The sequence below is a fragment of the Protopterus annectens genome, chromosome 11.part0 (genome assembly GCF_019279795.1).
Source record: "Protopterus annectens isolate FY-2018-M chromosome 11.part0, PAN1.0, whole genome shotgun sequence".
Classification (NCBI taxonomy): Eukaryota; Metazoa; Chordata; order Ceratodontiformes; family Protopteridae; genus Protopterus; species Protopterus annectens.
In genome coordinates, this window is record NC_056745.1 from 880384632 (window position 1) to 880404767 (window position 20136).

At 41.2% G+C, this 20136-nt stretch overlaps 1 protein-coding gene across 1 annotated transcript in view; it reads left to right on the forward strand.

Moving 5' to 3' along the window:
- The window catches only part of MON2 (MON2 homolog, regulator of endosome-to-Golgi trafficking), a gene marked incomplete in the record, with an annotated part of 2751369 nt that overhangs the window by 639022 nt on the left and 2092211 nt on the right, over window positions 1-20136 (forward strand). Inside the window, 1 exon segment of the mRNA XM_044088289.1 lies at window positions 5600-5725. Coding sequence (XP_043944224.1) covers window positions 5600-5725 — 126 coding nt within the window.

The window sequence follows — 20136 nt, forward strand, 5'->3', positions numbered from 1 at the left end:
CACTTTATCATGGATAACCTTAATTTTAGAGTAGATAATTCCCCTGGGTGCAGCTGTCAATTTGGGACAGTTGTTTCTATCTGAAGGGTTAAACTTAATTTGTTGAAAATGTACATTTTTTTTGTTTGTTCTAAGTTAATAGGGGATGGGGATATTTTAAAATGTATTTTTTTGTTTGTTTTGCTTGAGGGTTTTCATTAAAGCAAAAAGTCTTGAAAAATGTGACATAGGTTCAGATGTAGATGAGAAGAAACAACTGTATAAAAATCAGGCTGCTAAAAATTAGTGTGTTGTATGTAAGGCAAAATTTAGAAATACACACTGAGGGGAAAAAAGCTGTCATGTATAATAAGTGGGAACAATAATTTTTTTAATCAAAATTGCTACTTTACCCATATTATCTTGTAATAAATGGGCTTACAGGTATAGATGAAAAGGAAAGAGTCTTCTTCTTTCGGCTGTTCCCATTAGGGGTCGCCACAGCGGAACAACTGTTTCCATTTCTTCCTGTCCTCTGCATCTTGCTCTGTCACACCAACCACCTGCATGTCCTCTCTCACCACATCCATAAACCTTGTCTTAGGCCTTCCTCTTCTCCTGTTACCGGGCAGCTTCATCCTTAGCATCTTTTTCCCAGTATACTCTGCATCCCTCCGCAGCACATGTCCAAACCAATGTAATCTTGCCTCTCTGGCTTTGTCTCCAAACCTTCCAACCTGGGCTGGCCCTCTAATATACTTATTCCTAATCCTGTCCATCCTCTTCACACCCAGTGCAAATCTTAACATCTTCAACTCTGCCACGTCAAGCTCTGACTCCTGCCTTTTTGTCAATGCCACTGTCTCCAACTTATATAACATAGCTGATCTCACTTCCCTCTTGTAGACATTCCCTTTCACTCTTACTGGTACTCGTCTGTCACAAATCACTCCTGACACTCTTCTCCACCCACTCCATCCTGTCTGTACTCTCTTCTTCACCTCTCTTCCACACTCACCATTACTCTGAACTGTTGATCCCAAGTATTTAAACTCATCCACCTTCGCCACCTCTACTCCCTGCATCCTCACCATTCCTCTATCCTCCCTCTCATTCACACATATTTATTCTGTCTTAGTCCTGCTGACCTTCATTCTTCTTCTGTCTAGAGCATGTCTCCACCACCTTTTCCTTACTCTCACTACAGATCACAATGTCATCTGCAAACATCATAGTCCACGGGGACTCCTGTCTGATCTCGTCTGTCAACCTGTCCATCACCATTGCAAATAAGAAAGGGCTCAGAGCTGATCCTTGATGTAATCCCACCTCCACCTTAAATGAAAAGGAAAGAGTATTGAATTATATTAAGAAATGCAAATAGCAATGATTCAGGAGACATATTTGGGAAGAAATGAGAAATGGGCATTTGACAAAGAAAGGATTTCAAGATGTGTATTCAGCAGAATATGAGGACCAAAGGAAAAAGGAAGTAATTGATTGCTACAATATCAATAGAAGAGGGGAAAAAGACAATAATGGTAGATTTAAGGTAGTAATGGTCTACTGTCAAGGGAGGAAGATTACGCTGGCATTTATTTATACTCCAGCAAAAATAATACAATTTCTGCTTTATGAAATATTTGATACAGGAGACATGAATTCAGTAGTAGGAACTGTGATGGTGTTTACATTTTATTCCCCAAGGTACAATAACTGGGCTAGACTGGATAGAAATTATATTTCACAGGAACATGTGGATTCCATTAAAGGCTTTGACACACATCCAGTAACAGTTTCAGGTCATGCATAGAAAAGAAACCAAGATAAAAATACAGGGTAATAAAGTACAATTGGAATGGGTAGTGGAAATTATTTTAGAGTTATTAGGAAGATAGAATTTTCTTCAGAAGGAATAGCCAATGAGTGGGATAAAATGAAAATGGGGTTTAAAAATAGGGTAGAAATAAAATAAATTAACAGGGGCTGACAAAGGTTAAAGTACTGCAGAATAGTAAGAGGAGCAACTGCAGAGTGCTAAATGGAAAATAATGGAGTATTTAGATAGTATGCATGACTTTAGAAAGATTTCTGTAAGAAACTATTTTTGATAACTCCAGAGCACAAAGACTTTTAGTGTAACGACTTAGGCAACAGAAAGTAGACAACGTGTGGTGCTCCCAGATATATGTATAGTTTTAGCATTACAAGTAGAATTCTAGATGTATGGCATACACTTTCAAATGTTTGTGAGCTGTCTAAGGTGAAAACATATCTTGTGGTACACAGATTTTTCTCCGAGTTCGGTTTGAAGTTCAGAGTACAGCTGCTGTCTCATTATGTGATTTATAAAGCCTGGCATGACAACTGCTTGTTTCTTAAATATATTTTCAAAAATAAGATGCTTTCCTATTTCTTCTGAGTTTTGTTTGGGTCTGAAGCACTTTCAGTTAGTTGTAAGCTGGAAAACAAAGTTTAGACTTTAGAAGAATTTGCATATTTACTTACATGCTTTTTCAGTTTTTACCATTTTGCATTTAAATAGATTCTTTCAGTTTCTGCTTTTGTAGGTATGTCTCTGGAAAGTTTATATACCCAACAATGTTGTAGATGTTAAGATTCTTCTAGAATTAGATCATGCTTTAAAGGGCAGACATTCATCTAACATATTATCTCTGCTGAACAAAAGAACACTGGTCATACGTGACTCCAGGAATATCTTTCTGTATGTATTGCACCGGCATCCTCTAGGTACTAATGTAATTGCCTCTGACTCCAGAACTTCTCTTAATTGAGGTGAATCTCTTTTTTAGAACAATGTCACCTGACTGTTTAAAGAAAATCTCACAGCCAGGTAAAAGACTGAATTATTGGCAAACCCATTGTGCCAGCCTTTTTTATTGGTGTCAGACTTCTTCCTAGTTAGGGCCATATCAATTTTATGCATGATGTTAAACAAGGGACTTCTGTTACAGTTTTACTTTATTGATTGGGTTTGATCAGTTCATTATCATGATGTCGGACCCCCTTTACTCGTAACATGAAAAACAAGGACAAGAGTACATGCAGTATATTTTGCCAATTTTAGAGTAGCTAATCAGTCCCTAGGGTTTTGTAAAGGGAGAGAAATGGAGTACCCACAAAACTGGCCTACACAGACAGAAGAAGTAGAAACTTTTTTCTTCAAATGAAGGACACTAGAACGTAAATACCCATTTTAGGTTTTCCAGTGTAAATGGATATGTCAGAATCACAAATTTAAAGTTGGAGATACGTCAGATGGTTCTGTCTCAAGGATCCAGGATGGCAACTCTTATTCTAAAAGATGCTTATTTGCATGTCTGTAGCATTCTACTTCACAAGCGATTACTCAACTTTCAACTAAGGAAATTACATTATTAGTTTTCAGTTTTGTTGTTTGGCTCTTTAGTATATTCTTGGTCCACTCAACAACTTGTGGACAGTCCAAGTGTAATTATTTTAAGTCAAGATTTGCTGAGATTATGAAAAATAAAAATAAATTAGAAGCTGTCTCAGCAGTTAGACTTTTCTAGGTGTATTCTCATATGTATAACAGAGTTTTTCAGGCCCAGCAGAATGTGTGGTCTCTTGTGTTTTACTGGACATTTTTCCAGAAGCAGAACTGTCCATTGACTAGTTCACTGCCTCACTTTTTTATTTCCAAAAGTATATTCCAGGTAAGAAAAAGATTTTCTTGCTGTTGAAATCCATTTAGAAGTTTATTACCCTTGTAAAAGATGCAGGAGATCAGGAAGATGGACTAATTTTGGGTTTCTTCATTTTAGGGTAAGAAAGATCTGGCTTGGCAGAATAAACCTTGTCCAGCTAGATTGCAAACATCGTTGTATTTTGCTGTTAGGCAACTAGATGTCTATGGGCTTTGAGATTCCATTCCAGTAGGGGTATTGTTGCTTCTCTTGTAATTTCAGAATTGTCTTTTTCAGTATTTGTTATACACCTTTCTAAGCATTATTATTTGGACTATGATTTCGTGTGTAGGCATCTGTGTAGTCAGTCTGCTCAGCTATTAGCTTTACAGTTGTTTCTGTCTTCTGCTTCCAAGGGAAGTTTAAGATTTTAATCCTTGGGATTGTTGTTAACATTTGCCCACTGCAAAGGCCTCCAGAGTTGGTTGTTAGATGTGTACTCATCATATAACTTTTATCTGTAAGATGGACCTTTGTAGTGAATACTAACTACCCCCTTTGTATTTACTAGGAGTGGATAGACTTCTAGTTTGGGCAGGTGTTTAACTTACTAGTTCATGCTTTTGCCTTCTCTGTTTGTCTACTCAGTGGGTTGCGGCTGAAGAGGGAAACCTAGGACTTAGGGTGTGTGTTCCTTTTGACAGCATTGCCAAGGGAAGGCATGCACACCTCTAAGTGTGGGAACTTGATGTCATAATTGTGCCTGAGTGGTGATACCAGAAGACAAATAGATAAGACTTCCTCAGAGTTTCGTAGATGCTGTAAGCATCTTCATATCCCCCAAGGGCTCATTCTCTTTTCATGTTACTCTTGGGGGTGGAGCATCTACATACTAGATGTCACATTTGTGACAAATTTGATTGTAGATTGTTAGAGATGAAGTAGACTGATTTTTGGAAGGATCGTTTCCCCACTGGCTTCTGGCTACAAACCTAGAAAAGATAATAAAACACACACACACACACACACACACACACACACACACACACACACACACACACACACACACACACACACACACACACACACACACACACACACACACACACACACACACACACACACACACACACACACACACACACACACACACACACACTTCTGGCAAGTCTTCCCCTTCACTGTCAGTTCAGAAGAGTTCTGGTAGAGGGCCCTTTTCTCAGGACACTTCTCCTGCAGCCTCTTAGGGTCAGCCAGTGGCTACTGAGGTCTCTCAGTTGGAAGCCTGAGTAGACCTTCCTGCCAGGAAAAGGCTCAGCATATTTTCTCAGAAAATGAATTATCTGGGTACGTAGAGTGTAGACCATCTTCTTGTGTGTCAGTTCATTTCTGTAGATCCCGCCTCAGTCTCTCACTTCATGTTGTTTAGAAGATTCAGTGCACTTTTAAAACAGATTGCCTTCATTGTTACTTTCTAAAGAATAGTTTATTTGCAGATCTCATCTTTGTATTTGGAAAATGTTATGTATTCATTTACTTATTTTAATGAGTGTTGTTACAGCCAATCTGTGTGCCTTATTCAGGCTAATTATGCATGATTTTCTCATGGTATTGCCATCATATTTTCATTTTTTTCCGGTGAATATTAAACAGATTATTCTAGAGTTTTTTTAAGACTAAGTGCATCGGTTAATGTGTTGTATATTTTTTGTTGTTAAAATTCAGTTATCTTATGGACCTGTTTGTCTCCCTTTTGAGATTCTTAATGAATTTCTGCTAAAACTACACTTGTCTATATTACATCCTTTGTAAATATTTTTATTTTAAGTTCTGTTAAGAGAGGTGTCGCCATAATTGTTTGAAACTACTGTTTTAAGAACATGGACACTTTTATATTAACTTTTCCTGCAACTGATGTGTAAGGTATACAGTGTCTGTTTTTTCTTTTGCAGGACTTGTGTCAGTTAGTTAATGCAGATGCACCTTACTGGTTAGTGGGTATGACTGAAATGACTCGAACATTTGGTCTAGAGCTTCTTGAATCAGTCCTAAACAATTTCCCACAAGTATTTCTACAAGTAAGTTTGTTTAATTATTTTGTTTGTGCATGTTCTAAAGTCTATCACTACTGATAAAACCTGTACTACATATTAGAATGACTGTGTCCGAGTTATAAAGCAACTGGTATATACAAAGTGATTCATGAGCTTAACTTTCCGAGACTCGTAACTAAGCTGTTTATTACAGACATAATAAATATTGAAAAGAAAAGTTTTGAATATTTTTTATTTTCATAGTCCGGTAGACAGACTAGGTCTTTTTTCAGCCACAACTGATTAAATGTGTTAGCTCATATTAGTCCTTTTCAGCCACAGTGAGGAAAAATTGCAGTTTCATAATGGGAAGCAGTACATACAGCAGCTTATATTATTAAACTAGAAGTGCATAGGGTCATTCATGTTTACATCTAGTCAGTAAAGAAAATGCAACAGAATCCAAGTATTTCAGCATCTAGTTTAAAAAACAGGGTGGTTAATTTGCAAGTACAGGTGCAAGTAATGCTGGGATTAATGTTTCAGTCTTTTTTTTTTTTCTTGAGAACTGGGATTAATTATTTTACTTATTTACTCTTTGTTCTCCATGTTAGTTCAGCTAGGCCAGTGGCCTCTTTAAAGGAAAAACCTGAGGTGGTATTTACACTGACTAAGGGAAATTTGGACAAGGCACTAGGGAATTTCCTGTACTGTTTCTTTTTTTTTTTTTTTCAGTAAGTGCCATGGGATCTTTTACATACACACTGAACTGCCACCAACTTGGGCAGATGAGAACTTGGTTTAATGTATCATTTGAAAGACTGGAATTCTTGTTTCATGTTACAGCATGTAAACAGAAGCAGAGTTATTAATGTGTTACAGTAGACTCCCTCTATCTGGCCACTCTTTAATTGGCATTCAAATTTCTGCAGTAGCCCTAGCAAAAGACAACAGAGAATAACAACACTTCAGCCTCCTCTGGGCTAATGACAGACGTTTGAGTTTTAGACTTCATATTCATTAGAAAAATGCATACCAACACAAATCATGTTATTCTAGCCGATTCATAACCTATAAATGCTATTTTGTATGCATTTTGTGATTAACCAGCCATTTGTTTGTCCAGCTAAAGGTCTGGTCCCAGAGAAACCAGATAAGAGGGAGTCTACTGTATTTTATTTATTTGTTTGTTGACCTAAGTAGTGGACCGATCCAAAAGCAACCATTTCAGCCATTACCCATAAACAAACCACAAAAATATTGCAAAGTAAAACAGTTTACAGATGTTGAAGGACTTGTAGTGCATATTGATGGTTTGGTCACAGAGGAATATGCAGAGGACATGCATATTTTAAGTGAATAGTTCATGAGCAAAGGTAACAGGGCTTGCAGAGATTTTGAAATGTCTCTAAATGTTTTCATACTTATTAAAGTATGCATGTGGCAGCACAGCTGTGAATAATTGTAACCAATAATGTTATAGTAGTTTCTGTTAAGAACAAAAACTGTTGGTTGTTTATAGTAAGACACTCAACAGTAATTACAGTGCATTAGATTAGTACTTAATGATAAAATATACAAGTTCAACCAGTGGTAAGGTACAAGAAGAGATAATGCATTAAGGTAGACTATGTCCTTCATATAGATTACTGTTACAGTAGTAGTAACCACTGGAGACATCTTCCATAGAAGGTTTGACATTCAGAACTTTGCACAAAAGGACCCATCCACATTGGGTACCCTCATCTTTGACTTTACAGCAGAGCTACAAATGCTCCATATAGTATATTATTGTATTGTTGCTCATCATATAGTATTTTCATATTTGGCTGAGCAGTATACAGTCCTAAAATGCTAATCATGCAGTGACGCTCTGAACACAAGTGATGCAAAAGCAGAATGGGGTGTCCTTTGAGACCTGAGCTTCATGACAGGGCAAATGTTAGTGGTGCCCAAGGGAGAAACGTTTCCAGAATATCATAACATTGTTGATGTTGAGAGGTTACCAGGGTTAAGCAACTGATAGTAGAAAGGATTGCTCAATTGCTGAGTGACTTGGTTGGCTGCAATCACCGGCATTAGAAGCTGAAGTTAAGTGCAAACTTACAGTACTGTATTTTATTCTTCTAAGTACAAACGTGCAGTTTTAAAAGTACTGTATTTTATTTTTTCTGTTACCTAATTGTTTCACTGAATAGTGTGCTGTGTCTCTCTCTGCAGTTAATTCCCCACCCACACTCCCTGTTCTTGTCTTTTGTTGGTGGCTCTGGAATTGCCCGCCCCTCCTGTAAGTCTATATTTGAGGGGAGCTTTGAGCAGCCTATCTCTCCCTGGAGGAGTGGTTTCAGCCCAGAAATTAGTAGTTTATTGGGCATTTTGGGCTAATTTCTATCTCTTTCATTTCCCTGCTATAAAAAACCCATTTGCCAGGTTTTGCGTGCCGGGCAGTGACTGTTAGCTAGGGTATAGCTATTCCCAGCTCCACAAAGTCTCTTCTTCAATTTTTCCCTTGGAACTAGACAAACTTTCAACTTAAGCACTCAATCCATTCATTTTGCAGCCCAGCACTTGCTCAAAACTCATAGCAAGCACTAATAAACCCTAACACTAGACCCCTCTATACCGTACAGAAAGACAAGGCTCTCTATTCGACCTTACCAGCCAGTCAGTAAAACAGTTCACTGTACCTTTCCAGGCATGTCAAAGGGCAGTTTCAGGTGTACTCTCCAGGCCATCTGGTAAATCTGGGCATTTTGAGGAAATGTTACAACTGCCTCATGTACACAGACAACCCTCTCCTCCTACCACCAAGCACTAATACATGTGAGAGATGCAGTTATACAGTCAAACTGGAGGCTAAGCTCTCTCAACCTAAGAATGGATCAGACAGTCAAGAGGAGAAGGGAAATACTTGCATCACACCACCAGTTTCACATAGACCCATTAAACCAACACCACCAAAAAACACACACAAATACACAAAAACATACTTGGAGGCTCTAAATAAAAATCTGCAAAAGCAACAGAGACCTCTAAAGCAGACATCTAAGCAACCTCCACCCCCCCCCCAACACAAATCATGAAACACACACTTCACAAAACCAGTGTGCTACACAACCACAGCTCTTAAGGCAAAATAACATACTCAACACATTAGTAATAGGTGACTCTATAGTCAGGCACACTGACGTCCCACTCACTAAGCTGAACAAGGAGAAGGTACTGTTAGCTGCCTGTTGGGTGCCAGGATCCGCAACATAACACAAGCACTCAGATCACTCCAGAACAAGTACAAATATGACTCTGTCATTGTCCATGTTGGTGTGAATGACCTGAGCCGTACCTCCCTGGACTACATTAAAAGAGACATGGAAGAGCTCTCTGATCACGTAGCCCAGGCTGGTATGACCCTGACCCTGAGTAGCATCCTGCCCTCACCAAGAATGATACCACGGTATAAAGACAAAAATGATCAATTTCAACAATTGGCTAAGTTTCTAGTGTCATTCAAAGGGGAGCCAGTGTCTGTCCGCCTGGGATGACATGCTTGACAAGACACGCTGCTTCGCTAGAGATGGCTTGCACCTGTCACCCTTAGGCTTTTGAATACTGGCCAAGGCTCTTGCCACCCCCATAGTGCCTTTTTTAGGCAAGGCTCAAAAGACAAATCCACCGCCGTAAACAGCACAGGTAACAAGAAACTGAGGGTAATGCTACTCCATGCCAGAAGTCTAAACCTCAAAATGCATGCACTAGAGGCACTCCTCGGTATGGAGAAAATCGATATATGTGCATTAACAGAAACCTGGTTTAAGGCTCCAGAAAGCACCCCAGCACTACCAGGCTACAACTCATACCATACATTTCGGCCACAGAACCCGGACCGAAATACAAAAGGTGGGGGCGTATCCATATTCATCAAGGATACCCACACCTCCAGGTTAGTGGCACAGCACGATGCTTCAGAGATCATCCACGTAGAACTAGCAACAGGAAAAACTGCAATTCAAATTGTAGCTTGCTGCAGATCACCCACCATGTCCCAGGACCCCCATTCTGCATTTCTGGAAACACTGGGAAACATAAAGGTCCTACCAAACACCCTAATATTGGGTGATTTCAATTACCCAAACATTAACTGGGAGAACTACTCAAGTACTAACTCCCTTGCTGAACATTTCCTAGAATTTATAACTCAAACACCCTGGATCAACTGGTCAACACTCCCACCAGAAGTGACAAGATATTGGACCTGGTCATCACCAACATGGGCGACTGGTGTTCCACAGCGGAAGACAACCCCTCGCTGGTTAGATCTGACCATAAACAAATCACTTTGGATATCCACATTCCACCCCCACCCCCAGTCAAGGAAACCACTGTGAAAAACTTTTCAAAAGCAAACTTCACATTACTTAAGACCCGAGGTGGAAAGTTTCAAAAGTCCCCATGCTAAAGGATAACGCAGTCCAAGCTGCAAAATCCTTTACTAATGCATTCTATGGGCACCTACAAAAATACATGGATCATGTTATCCCAAGCAAAACCAAGACTCACTCCTTCAAGAAAAGGAAACCAGTCTGGTGGACCATTGCCATAAACAAGCTACACATTAGAAGGAGGAAACTAGTACAGAAAAGAGTAAAATCCCAAGAAGGGAAGACATCCCTGATCAGTATCAGCAAGAAACTACAATCCCTCATAAAATTAACCAAGGCTAGCTTCGAAAGAAAAATTGCCAAGGACTCCAAAGATAACCACAAGGCATTCTTTAGCTATGTCAAGAATCTTAAGTGGCAATGCTCAGATCTGCTCGGAGTTAGTGCAGAATGGCACAAAATACACTGACCGGACCGATATTGCCAACATCCTGGCAGACAGGTTCGGTGCAAACTTCACCGTCCTCTAACCCCCAAAAGGGCCCATAACCATACCAGAAGAATGTAGAGCCCCTGAAATCACAGACACTCAGGTTAAAACGGCCATCTCCAAAGCCAAAAACACAGCATCAATGGGACCAGACGGTGTCCCAGGCTGCGTCCTACACGAGGACAAAGACGAACTAACCCCTCACCTAAACACACTTTTCAAACTCAGCCTCTCCACAGGCTATGTACCCATAGAGTGGCACATAGCAACGCTTATTCCGCTCCACAAAGGTGGAACCAGAACAGACCCGAAGAACTATCGCCCTATAAGCCTGACTAGCTTGGTCTGCAAGGCTGTGGAATGCATCATCATGGAACTCATTAACAGAGACATAGGGAACCTCCAAACACTGGACCCTACCCAGTTTAGCTTTAAGGGCAGATCATGCCTCATAAACCTGGTGGACTTATTTGAGACAGTTACCAAGGCTGTAGACAAGGGAAAGGTGGTACACACAGCCTACCTAGACTTCGCAAAGGCCTTCAACACCATTCCCCATTCTGGTATTATAGACAAGCTCACCAGCCTGAACATAAACCCCCTACATCACAAGATGGGTTGCCATCTGGCTCACGGACAGAACCCACATGGTGCGAGTTGCGGAAGCTAGGTCCGACTCTAAACTGGTTACAAGTGGCATTCCCCAGGGCTCAGTCCTAGGACCCCTCCTGTTTGGCGTATACTTCTCAGAGGTACAGGCAAGCACAGAAGGACTATGGCTGACCAAGTTCGCAGACGACTGCAAACTAGGGGCGATAATTGAGACTCCGGCTGACACAGACATCCTCCAAAAGGGTCTCACTGAGACGGATACCTGGTGTCAAAATCAAGGCCTCAAGCTAAATGCCAAAAAGTATATAGTCATCCCCTTTGGAAAAAACAAAGTACCAACTACTACCACATAGGTGGTAGTCCCCTAAATACTGAAGATGTAATAAGGGATCTGGGGACCCAAGTAGATAGTAATCTCTCCTTTGATAATCACATTGCCAAAGTGGTTAGAAAATCCTTCTACGTGGCCCACCTAATCACAAAAGGGTTCGCATTCAGATTAAAAGAGGTCATTGTGCCCCTCTACTCATCAGACCCATCATAGAGTACAACGCCCCATTTGGGATGTACCTTACAAGACACCTGCAATAGCTGGAAAGACCACAGAAGTACCTCACCAAGAGAATCACTGGCCTCAAACAGATGCCTTATGCAGCTTGACTGAAGAAACTCCAGCTGTACTCTATTGCATACCGCCTACTCAGAGGTGATCTCTGCCTGACATACAAGGCCATGTCCAACCCAGAATTGCCGGAGAAGCTCCACCTAAAGAAAACCATATCCCCTCGAGCCACACGCTGTAGGGATCTAAACCTCACCACAACAATAAATAGGACGTACTGGAGGGATAGATTCCTGTCCCAGAGACTTCCCATGCTTTGGAACAAGACTTCAATCTACATTAGGCAGAGCTCCTCACTAACACTCTTCAAGAGAAACTTTAACAAGTGGATGGGAAACAGAAAGTTTACCCTGGGGATCACTTCAGTGGCTCTGCTGGACAGAGGCACAGGGAACTCATCTAAGGGGGTGGCGAAAGCCAACACATTCTGGCTAGGCTTATAAATGCCTTTGGGCAGGTAATCTAGTACCTACCTATGAACCTATAAAAGTTATCAGTGTTAGGAGAGTGGCATAGGCAGCTAGAAGGGTATGGACATAATGAAAACGGAGGTAAGCTAGGAAATGGGGGACTAATAAAGCAAGACGTTCAGGAAGCAAAAGCCATCATTCGGGCTTCCAGTTAAAAGCAAGATGTTACCCAGCATGTTGGTGCACAGACTATATTATGCCTTCAAGGATTCAAGGTGTTTTAACAAAGACAGATAAAGCACTGTGTCCCAGTTGACCTTGGTTCAAGTAGCAACCCAGGCACTGGAATGTCAGGTGGGGGGAAATGATAAAGCTTACTTATACTGGATCCATTTCTGACAGATGGCCAGACTTAAAGCCTTTCAAAGAATGCTTGGTCTTTAGTCAAGGATGTGGATTAGCAGAATTTGTGCTTTGGGACCAGAGTTGTAAACATTTGCACCTGTTAACTACCAAAGGAAGAGGAGGAATAAGATGTATAAAGTTTGAGCTAGCCATGGATGATTCACCAGTGCACAACTTTCAGCCTTTGTTGCCTAGTCAGATATTAAGGGTTTCAAAAGGCAAATCATAACTAGAAAGATGGAATCCCTTTGGGGGTGATGTGGAAGGCCGAGGCGTATCATGATGGGGTATGAATAGGTGTTTTGGCCAGTGATGGGGGCTGGGTGGTTGTAATCTGACAGGGACAAAAAGCATTAAGTAAAGATTTCTGTCAGTGTCTTAGCGTTAGGTTAGATAGGAACATCTGTGTGGACTACTGAATTAATGGTACTGTTATATCTGCATTGTGTGGATCTTATATTTCCCATTAAATGAAAAGGAAAGTTAGGTAGTTACTTTGTTTTTTCTTGCTAGAATTAATTTGGATTAATTTGCCTGTTCATGTTAGCACAGTCATAATTGGAAAGACTGCTGAAGGAGCAATATTACATACTTGTGTTAGTGCACACTTTTAGCAAGAGTGTGGGAAAAGTGGAGAGATTCAGTTTAATCAGTGTGTAAGAAGTAATTCTAGCTTTGTTGAAAGCAACCGTTAAAAAAACTAAAGCTGCCTCCAGTGAAGATGGTGATTTGGTTGCTGGCATACTGAGATGGCACAACAGAGATCTCTGGAAGATAACCAGCATAATCATCTTTACAGAAGTGGTGCCATTACTGCACAGAAGTAGGGCAAGGAAGGAAATAATAGAATTCTTTGTGTGGCTTTCAGTTTGGTCCTTTGAGCAGTTTTGCAGTCAAACGTTTTTTTCACATATGAGTAAGACAGAAGGAAACTGACATAACAGACAGAAAATCGTCACAGAACATACATCTAGTAATAATAGTTACAATAAAAACTGTTGCAAAAAATTAATCAATGTTGTTGTTTGTCTTTCGGCTTTTTCCGGTAAGGGGTCGCCACAGCGGAACCCCAGTCCGCTAATGATTGGCAGTAGATTTTTACGAAACGCCAAGGTGCCAGCTCGACACCCAACCTTCAACGAAGGCACGCCCATTTACGCACGCATGTCTTTCGAATGCTACCCAACCACGGGGAGGACATGCAGACTCCACACAGAAGGCACTCCCAAGCCCAGCCGAGAATCGAACGGGAGAACCTCTTGCTGTGAGGTAACAGCGCTACCGCCATACCATCGCGGCATTCTGAATAAAAAATATTTTAGGATGTAGTCCTACAAGGCATTAACTTGCCAGAAATGAAAATGAATGAAAACAAATTTCTAAAAATATCAATCGGCTACATGCTACTATTACATATATTTTTAATAGAGCTTAAGTTCTGCAACCACTAGCAGTATATTGTTACATTGTTCTGCTTTACTGGCACCTGTCATTGTGGTCTTTCTCTCTGTCCTTCTTGAGGTTATCAACATATTCTGTTTATTTGTGAATACAACTAGGGCAGCCGGATGTTAACATATCATCTTGATGTTCATCATTGACATGTGGCTTATGTGTTGTCTGTCTGCACATGCATTTACTTTGGCAACTTTCCAGAGCTCAGAATCTCTTCCTCTGACTGTGTATGTTGAGGGATTGGCTAAGCTCCTCCAATCAGAGGAGGTAAGTCAGTTATTCAGTCTTTTGTGCCAGCTGAAGGGCTCGCACAGTTGAATCTTCTCAGTAGTCTGCATTAATGGATTTGATAAAATCAAAGCTCCACCAAGTCATTGCAGAGAATGGAGCACCGGACAAGCAAAGCAAAATGAATGCATTTAGTAAGTTAGTGCTGTAAAACTTCAGGAAACTGCAGTTAAGCATTTTTGTCTGTAATACAATTAGGACTTTACCACAGTCATAAATTTATAGTAAGGGTTAATCAGTCGTGATAATTTGTTAAAAATAATTCATAAAAAATAGCACCTTTCAAATTTCTATACTCTAAATATTTGTGTATCCTTTAATAATGTGGTAAGAGCTAATTAAACCAAATAAATTATAACTAAGCTGTCCTTAACTTTAATAAGCTACTTAAAGAGAGAGCATCATTTAAATCAGGAAATGTACAAGCATTTAATATAACTTGCCACAATAACTCCCTATATTCCAATCTATATTCCCAAGGCCTCCTTGTAGGGTTGAATGGTACCTGTTCAAGGATAAAAAAAAATAAAACTTCTTATTGTACATACTTATACAATGCATTGTTGGTGTTAGAATTGCTAATGTATAGTAATGTTCATATATTCTTTTCTTTAGAGCATGTTCAGTCTTGCCTACAAATTGCTATGTAGACCGCTCCTTTAGTGTTAGTCACAGCTGCATTCTAATTTAAACTCAAAGTTACAGGTTCTTAATTTCAAAGAATGTCCTTCATAAACATATCCACAGTACTGACAGGACCCACAGTTTCTCATACCCCTAGCTGTTTTGCGTGTCTTATATTGGTCCCTTTTCTTGCAACTCACTTCAAGTACCTTCTTTATATTAAGATGCTTTTTATAAACAAACTGTGTCTGTTTTCTAAAGCCTTACCCGTGATGTCATACTCCGTAACCGTCCAGTTATTCGTTAGAATTTGCTTGATAGCGTTACTTTCTCCCCCAGATTTTATTGCCATGGTTTGTTCATAATTTTCACTTGATTCACCCTCCTGTGACTTGGCATTTTGTTGTATCCCCTTCCCCAATAAAGGTGGACATTTGTCATTTCTGTTACTCAGCACTTTTCTTTTAATTTCTAACAACATTTTTTTTCTGGATAACCCCTATCAATAAACCTATCAGTCAATTTATCAAGCTCATTAATACAGTGTTCTTCCTCAGATACTATTCTTGCTCTCCAGACCATCTGTCCCTTAATCAAGCCTTTCTTTTGGCAAAAAGGGTGGTTACTTGAGAAGTTCAAAAAGTTATTTGAGAGAGTAGGATGTTCTTTGTGTTTCACTGTTGCAGTCATCACATTTGGGTTATCTGCTTGCAGTAGCCCTCAGTCGGCCTGATTGTCAAAGTCTTGGGTCCTGTGTTGGTTGCTGTCTCATCTTTCATGATGTCAGGTAGTCAGGGGTATAAAGCATGCAGCCGACGCCATTACATCAGTTTATCTTGCCGTGCAGTGCCCGAAGCAGAAGCAGTTCACAAGTGCCGGTCGGACGACTCCTATAATTTTCGTTTTCGAGTTTCAGAACCAGAGTCTTCAACTAAAGCTAAGTACCCCATTGGGGACACTTTTTCTTGCTCTAAACTGATGTCAGTAAAAGTCAGTATTTGTATTTCTTGTGGAAAGCAAATACCTCATAAAGATTTCATTCATACTGTATTCCTTGCCTAGGCCCTGGCCACAACATATCTCTCTGTCGGTTTTGTGCCTTATTTAAACCACAAACTATTCGTCATCGGTATATTTTCGCTTCTAAATGTTTTGGTACTTGGTTCAATTATCCAGATATGTCTTTGGTAAGCCACCCGACTACTGACATTCTGAAAAAATGCAAAGATAAAGATAGAGACAGGCCACCTAGGTCCAAAGCTGCTGACGACGCTTCTAAGCTAGTCGCCAGTTCGCCGGTACTCCGTCAGATGCTTTCGCAGCCCCTGATACCCGCTACTTCATATTCGCAGGCCTCTACTGAGACCCGTTCGGAGTCTGGTATGCCGCGAGATGCTTCAACTGTGGAACCTGCGGATGTCTCTACCTTGGATGGGTCCGGAGTCGCTGTGCAGGCACCAGCTTCTGAGGGTGTTTTTAGGCCTACTGACTTGCATATTAAACCGACGCCATCTTCTTCTTCAAGGTCTAAAACTCGAACCATGCCTAAGAAACCGACGCCCAGACCGCATGGTCAGGCCTCTATGCCTAACAAACAAATGATATGAATGGCTGAAGACCTTATTACTTTAATCAGGGGAAGCCAACCTTCCCCCTCTGAGACCTAGAACTGAATTTGCTTATGATACTTCTGACTAGGATTGTGAAATTTCTGTCTCCTCTGATGATCAGGATTTACCTTTATCTACCTATGAGGATTCTGATGCAGAGGACTCCATTCCCTCTGCTTCTCCCCCAGAGGATTTTTCTTGTGAAACCTTGCATACTTTTAGGGAGCATTTTCACTGGGAAAGCCAGGATTACTCTGATTCTAAAAAGAGGCTTAGAGATTTCTTACTTCTGCCCTAACACAGGCCTTTAGCTATCCGTCCTGTGCTGGACATTGTTGGCAATGCCTTTTTGGAATCTAGCTTGGCCCCTGACTCTTTACCTCCTGCTCCCAGAAAACCTGGTAGATATTACAGGGTTCCTGATTCTCACAAGTTCCTTTTTAAAAATCCTACTGCAGATCCTGAGAACATTTCACAGGAACCCAAGGGCATTAAGGCTACTTCTGCCAAAAATCCTACCCCCTCCGATAGAGATTCCAGGGCCCTGGATAGATGGGATAAAAAGGTATACACCTCTGCAACCTTGGCCATCAGGGCCTTAAATTGCCAGTTTCATATGTTAAAGTATCGGCAGCATATTACTTAAATAGAAAATTATGTTGATTCCTGATTTTGCTGAAAATAAGCATTTACAGGATTTAATGCATTTGGCTGAACAGGTTGGAAAACATACTTTGCAATGTGGTTTTGATTCACTAGAGGCATCTTGCAGGGCTGCTGTCACCGGGTCCGTACTTAGAAGACATGCTTGGTTTAAGGAGCAATCTTTGCCAGATCCTGTTAAAACTAAATTGCTGGATGCTCCCTTAAATCAGGACCGCCTGTTTGGCAACAAAGCAGAAGATGTTCTTAAAAAGATGGAGGAAAAAGCTAAATCTATGCAAACCAGGTCTTCTCAGTTCAAACCCAGAACCAGCAGAACACCCAGGCTTCAGTCCCAGGGTATGCACAGGACTAAGCAGTGGGGGGCTCCCACTTCCAGATCAGGGAGTAGTAAGACTCCCCCCTATGGTAAGCAGTCTCAGTGACTTAACTTTTAAAACTTCCAAGCACTTCTCAACTGACTGCTCCTTTAGAGGGTAAGATTGCTCTGCAAGCAAAAAACTGGGAATTCATTACCCAGGACAAACGGGTTTTAAACATAGTTTCCCAAGGATACAGATTTCACTTCCACACATTACCAACCCCAAACGGCTGGCCAGAGCTACCCCCAAATCTGTGGGCAGAGGCTCAAAAGCAAGTACTCGCTCTCTCTCTTAAGAATAAAGTCTATTCAGACTGTACCAGAAGAGGAAAAGGGACAAGGTTTCTACTCAAGACTTTTCCTGGTACCCAGAAAAAACATTTCATGGTGTCCTATCCTAGACCTGTCTATCCTAAACACCTTTTTGGTGATTCCAAAATTCAAGATGCTAACTCTTCACCAGTTGCTTCCCATGATAGGCAAAGATGCCTGGTTGGCAACACTGGATTTAAAGGAAGCTTACCTGCACATCCCAATCAGGGAATCTTGCAGAAAATACATATGCTTCAAAGCAGGCTGCATGCACTATCAGTTCTCTGCACTGCCCTTTGGCTTATCTACTGCGCCCAGGGTATTCACAAAGTGCCTAGTTCCAGTCATTGCATTTTGCAGGCAAAGAAATATTCAAATATACCCATACCTGGACGATTGTCTAATTCAGGCAGAAAGCCAGGACATACTTCTGAATCATCTGGCATTTGTACAAAAGGTGTTAACTTGTCTGGGGTACACCATAAACAAAATCACATCTGGTACCCTGTCAACAAACTATATTCCTGGGAGCAAGCTTGAACACAACTTCTCAGATGGCTTTTCTCACGCCAGAGAAACAAATTCATTTGACAACTTACTTTAAACTAGTGGCGACAAAAACCTTGCTATCTGTAAGGCAAATACTGCAAGCCTTCGGGTTCATAGCCTCGTGCATTCTACTAATTCCGTATGCAAGACTGCATATGCGGAAACTACAATGGTATCTAAAAAGCCTATGGTGTCAGCATTCTCAGGATCTAGAAGCAGTGATTCCTATCATACCGTGCCTACGGTTAGAATTCCTTTGGTGGGCCACCAAAACAAGGGACTATGATTCACTCTACCCCCTGCCGCCCAAACCCTAACAACAGACGCATCAGACTATGCATGGGGGGCTCACCTGGCAGGGAAGTGCATTCAGGGCAAATGGAACCCAAGTCAAATGCACCTGCATATCAATCAAAAAGAAATGTTAGCTGCACAGAATGCTATGACAGCCTTCAAGGACCACATTCTTCCAAGACAGTTAATGATAAAGACGGACAACACCACTGTTACATGGTACATAAACAAGCAGGGGGGTACCCATTCTTACCCCCTCTGCAGACTAGCCATGGCTCTGTGGAACACAGCCTTGAGCTACCAAGTGCATTTACAGGCTCAATTCCTGCCAGGAAAACAAAATACACTGGCAGACGAACTAAACAGAAATTTCATGGACCCACATGAGTGGAAACTGGAACCAAAGATTTTCATCATGTTGATCAACAAATGGGGGAGCCCAGAGATGGACCTGTTTGCCTCCCCCCAGAACTACCAGTTGGACAAATTCTACACAAGGACTCCCCAGAAACAAGCTTGGAAAGTGGATGCCCTGTCCTTCACCTGGAAAAATCTATCAGTTTATGCCTTTCCTCCTCTGCCTCTCCTTTCCAAAGGATTACTAAAGATCAAACAGGGCAAACCAAGGATGATACTGATTGCACCAGACTGGCTGCGCCAACACTGGTGCCCCCATTTGTGCAGTGTGTCACAGCTAGCCCCATGGCACCTGCCTCAGACCCCTACCCTGCTGTCACAGCAGGAGAGCCAGATTCTGCACCCCCAGCTTCAAGCCCTGAACCTGGCAGCCTAGCTAATTACCTAATCTCTCCATTACCGTCCCTCAGCAAACAAGTGTTGGATGTCATTTTAGAGGCAAAGAGGCCTTAGTACTAGAAAATCTTATGCTGAAAAATGGAAAAGATTTTGTGCCTGGAACCAAACTCAAGGGATGGCCACAGCAGCACCCAGTTTACCTCAGATTCTTCAGTACTTAACTGAGATGCTTCACAAGGGCCTTTCCTTTTCCTCCATCAAAATTCACGCCTCAGCCATTTCAGCTCATTACAACACAGAACCACCCCTCTTTTCTCACCCACTGCTCACGCAGTTCCTCAGAGGGGCCAAAAAGTTAAGACCACCCAGGAGAGCCCCAACTCCAGCCTGTGACATTAACTTTGTATTGGAAAAACTCACTCTTCCTCCGTTTTTGCCAGCTGCAACTGCAGAGTTAAAATTCCTTTCTTGGAAAACAGCTTTCCTTTTAGCAATCGCTTCAGCAAGAAGGATATCTGAATTACAGGCCCTTATGGCAGTGGAGCCTTTCATCATTTTTCATGCGGACAGGGTGTCCCTCATGACCAATCCCTCTTTCATGCCCAAGGTGGTATCCAGTGTGGCTC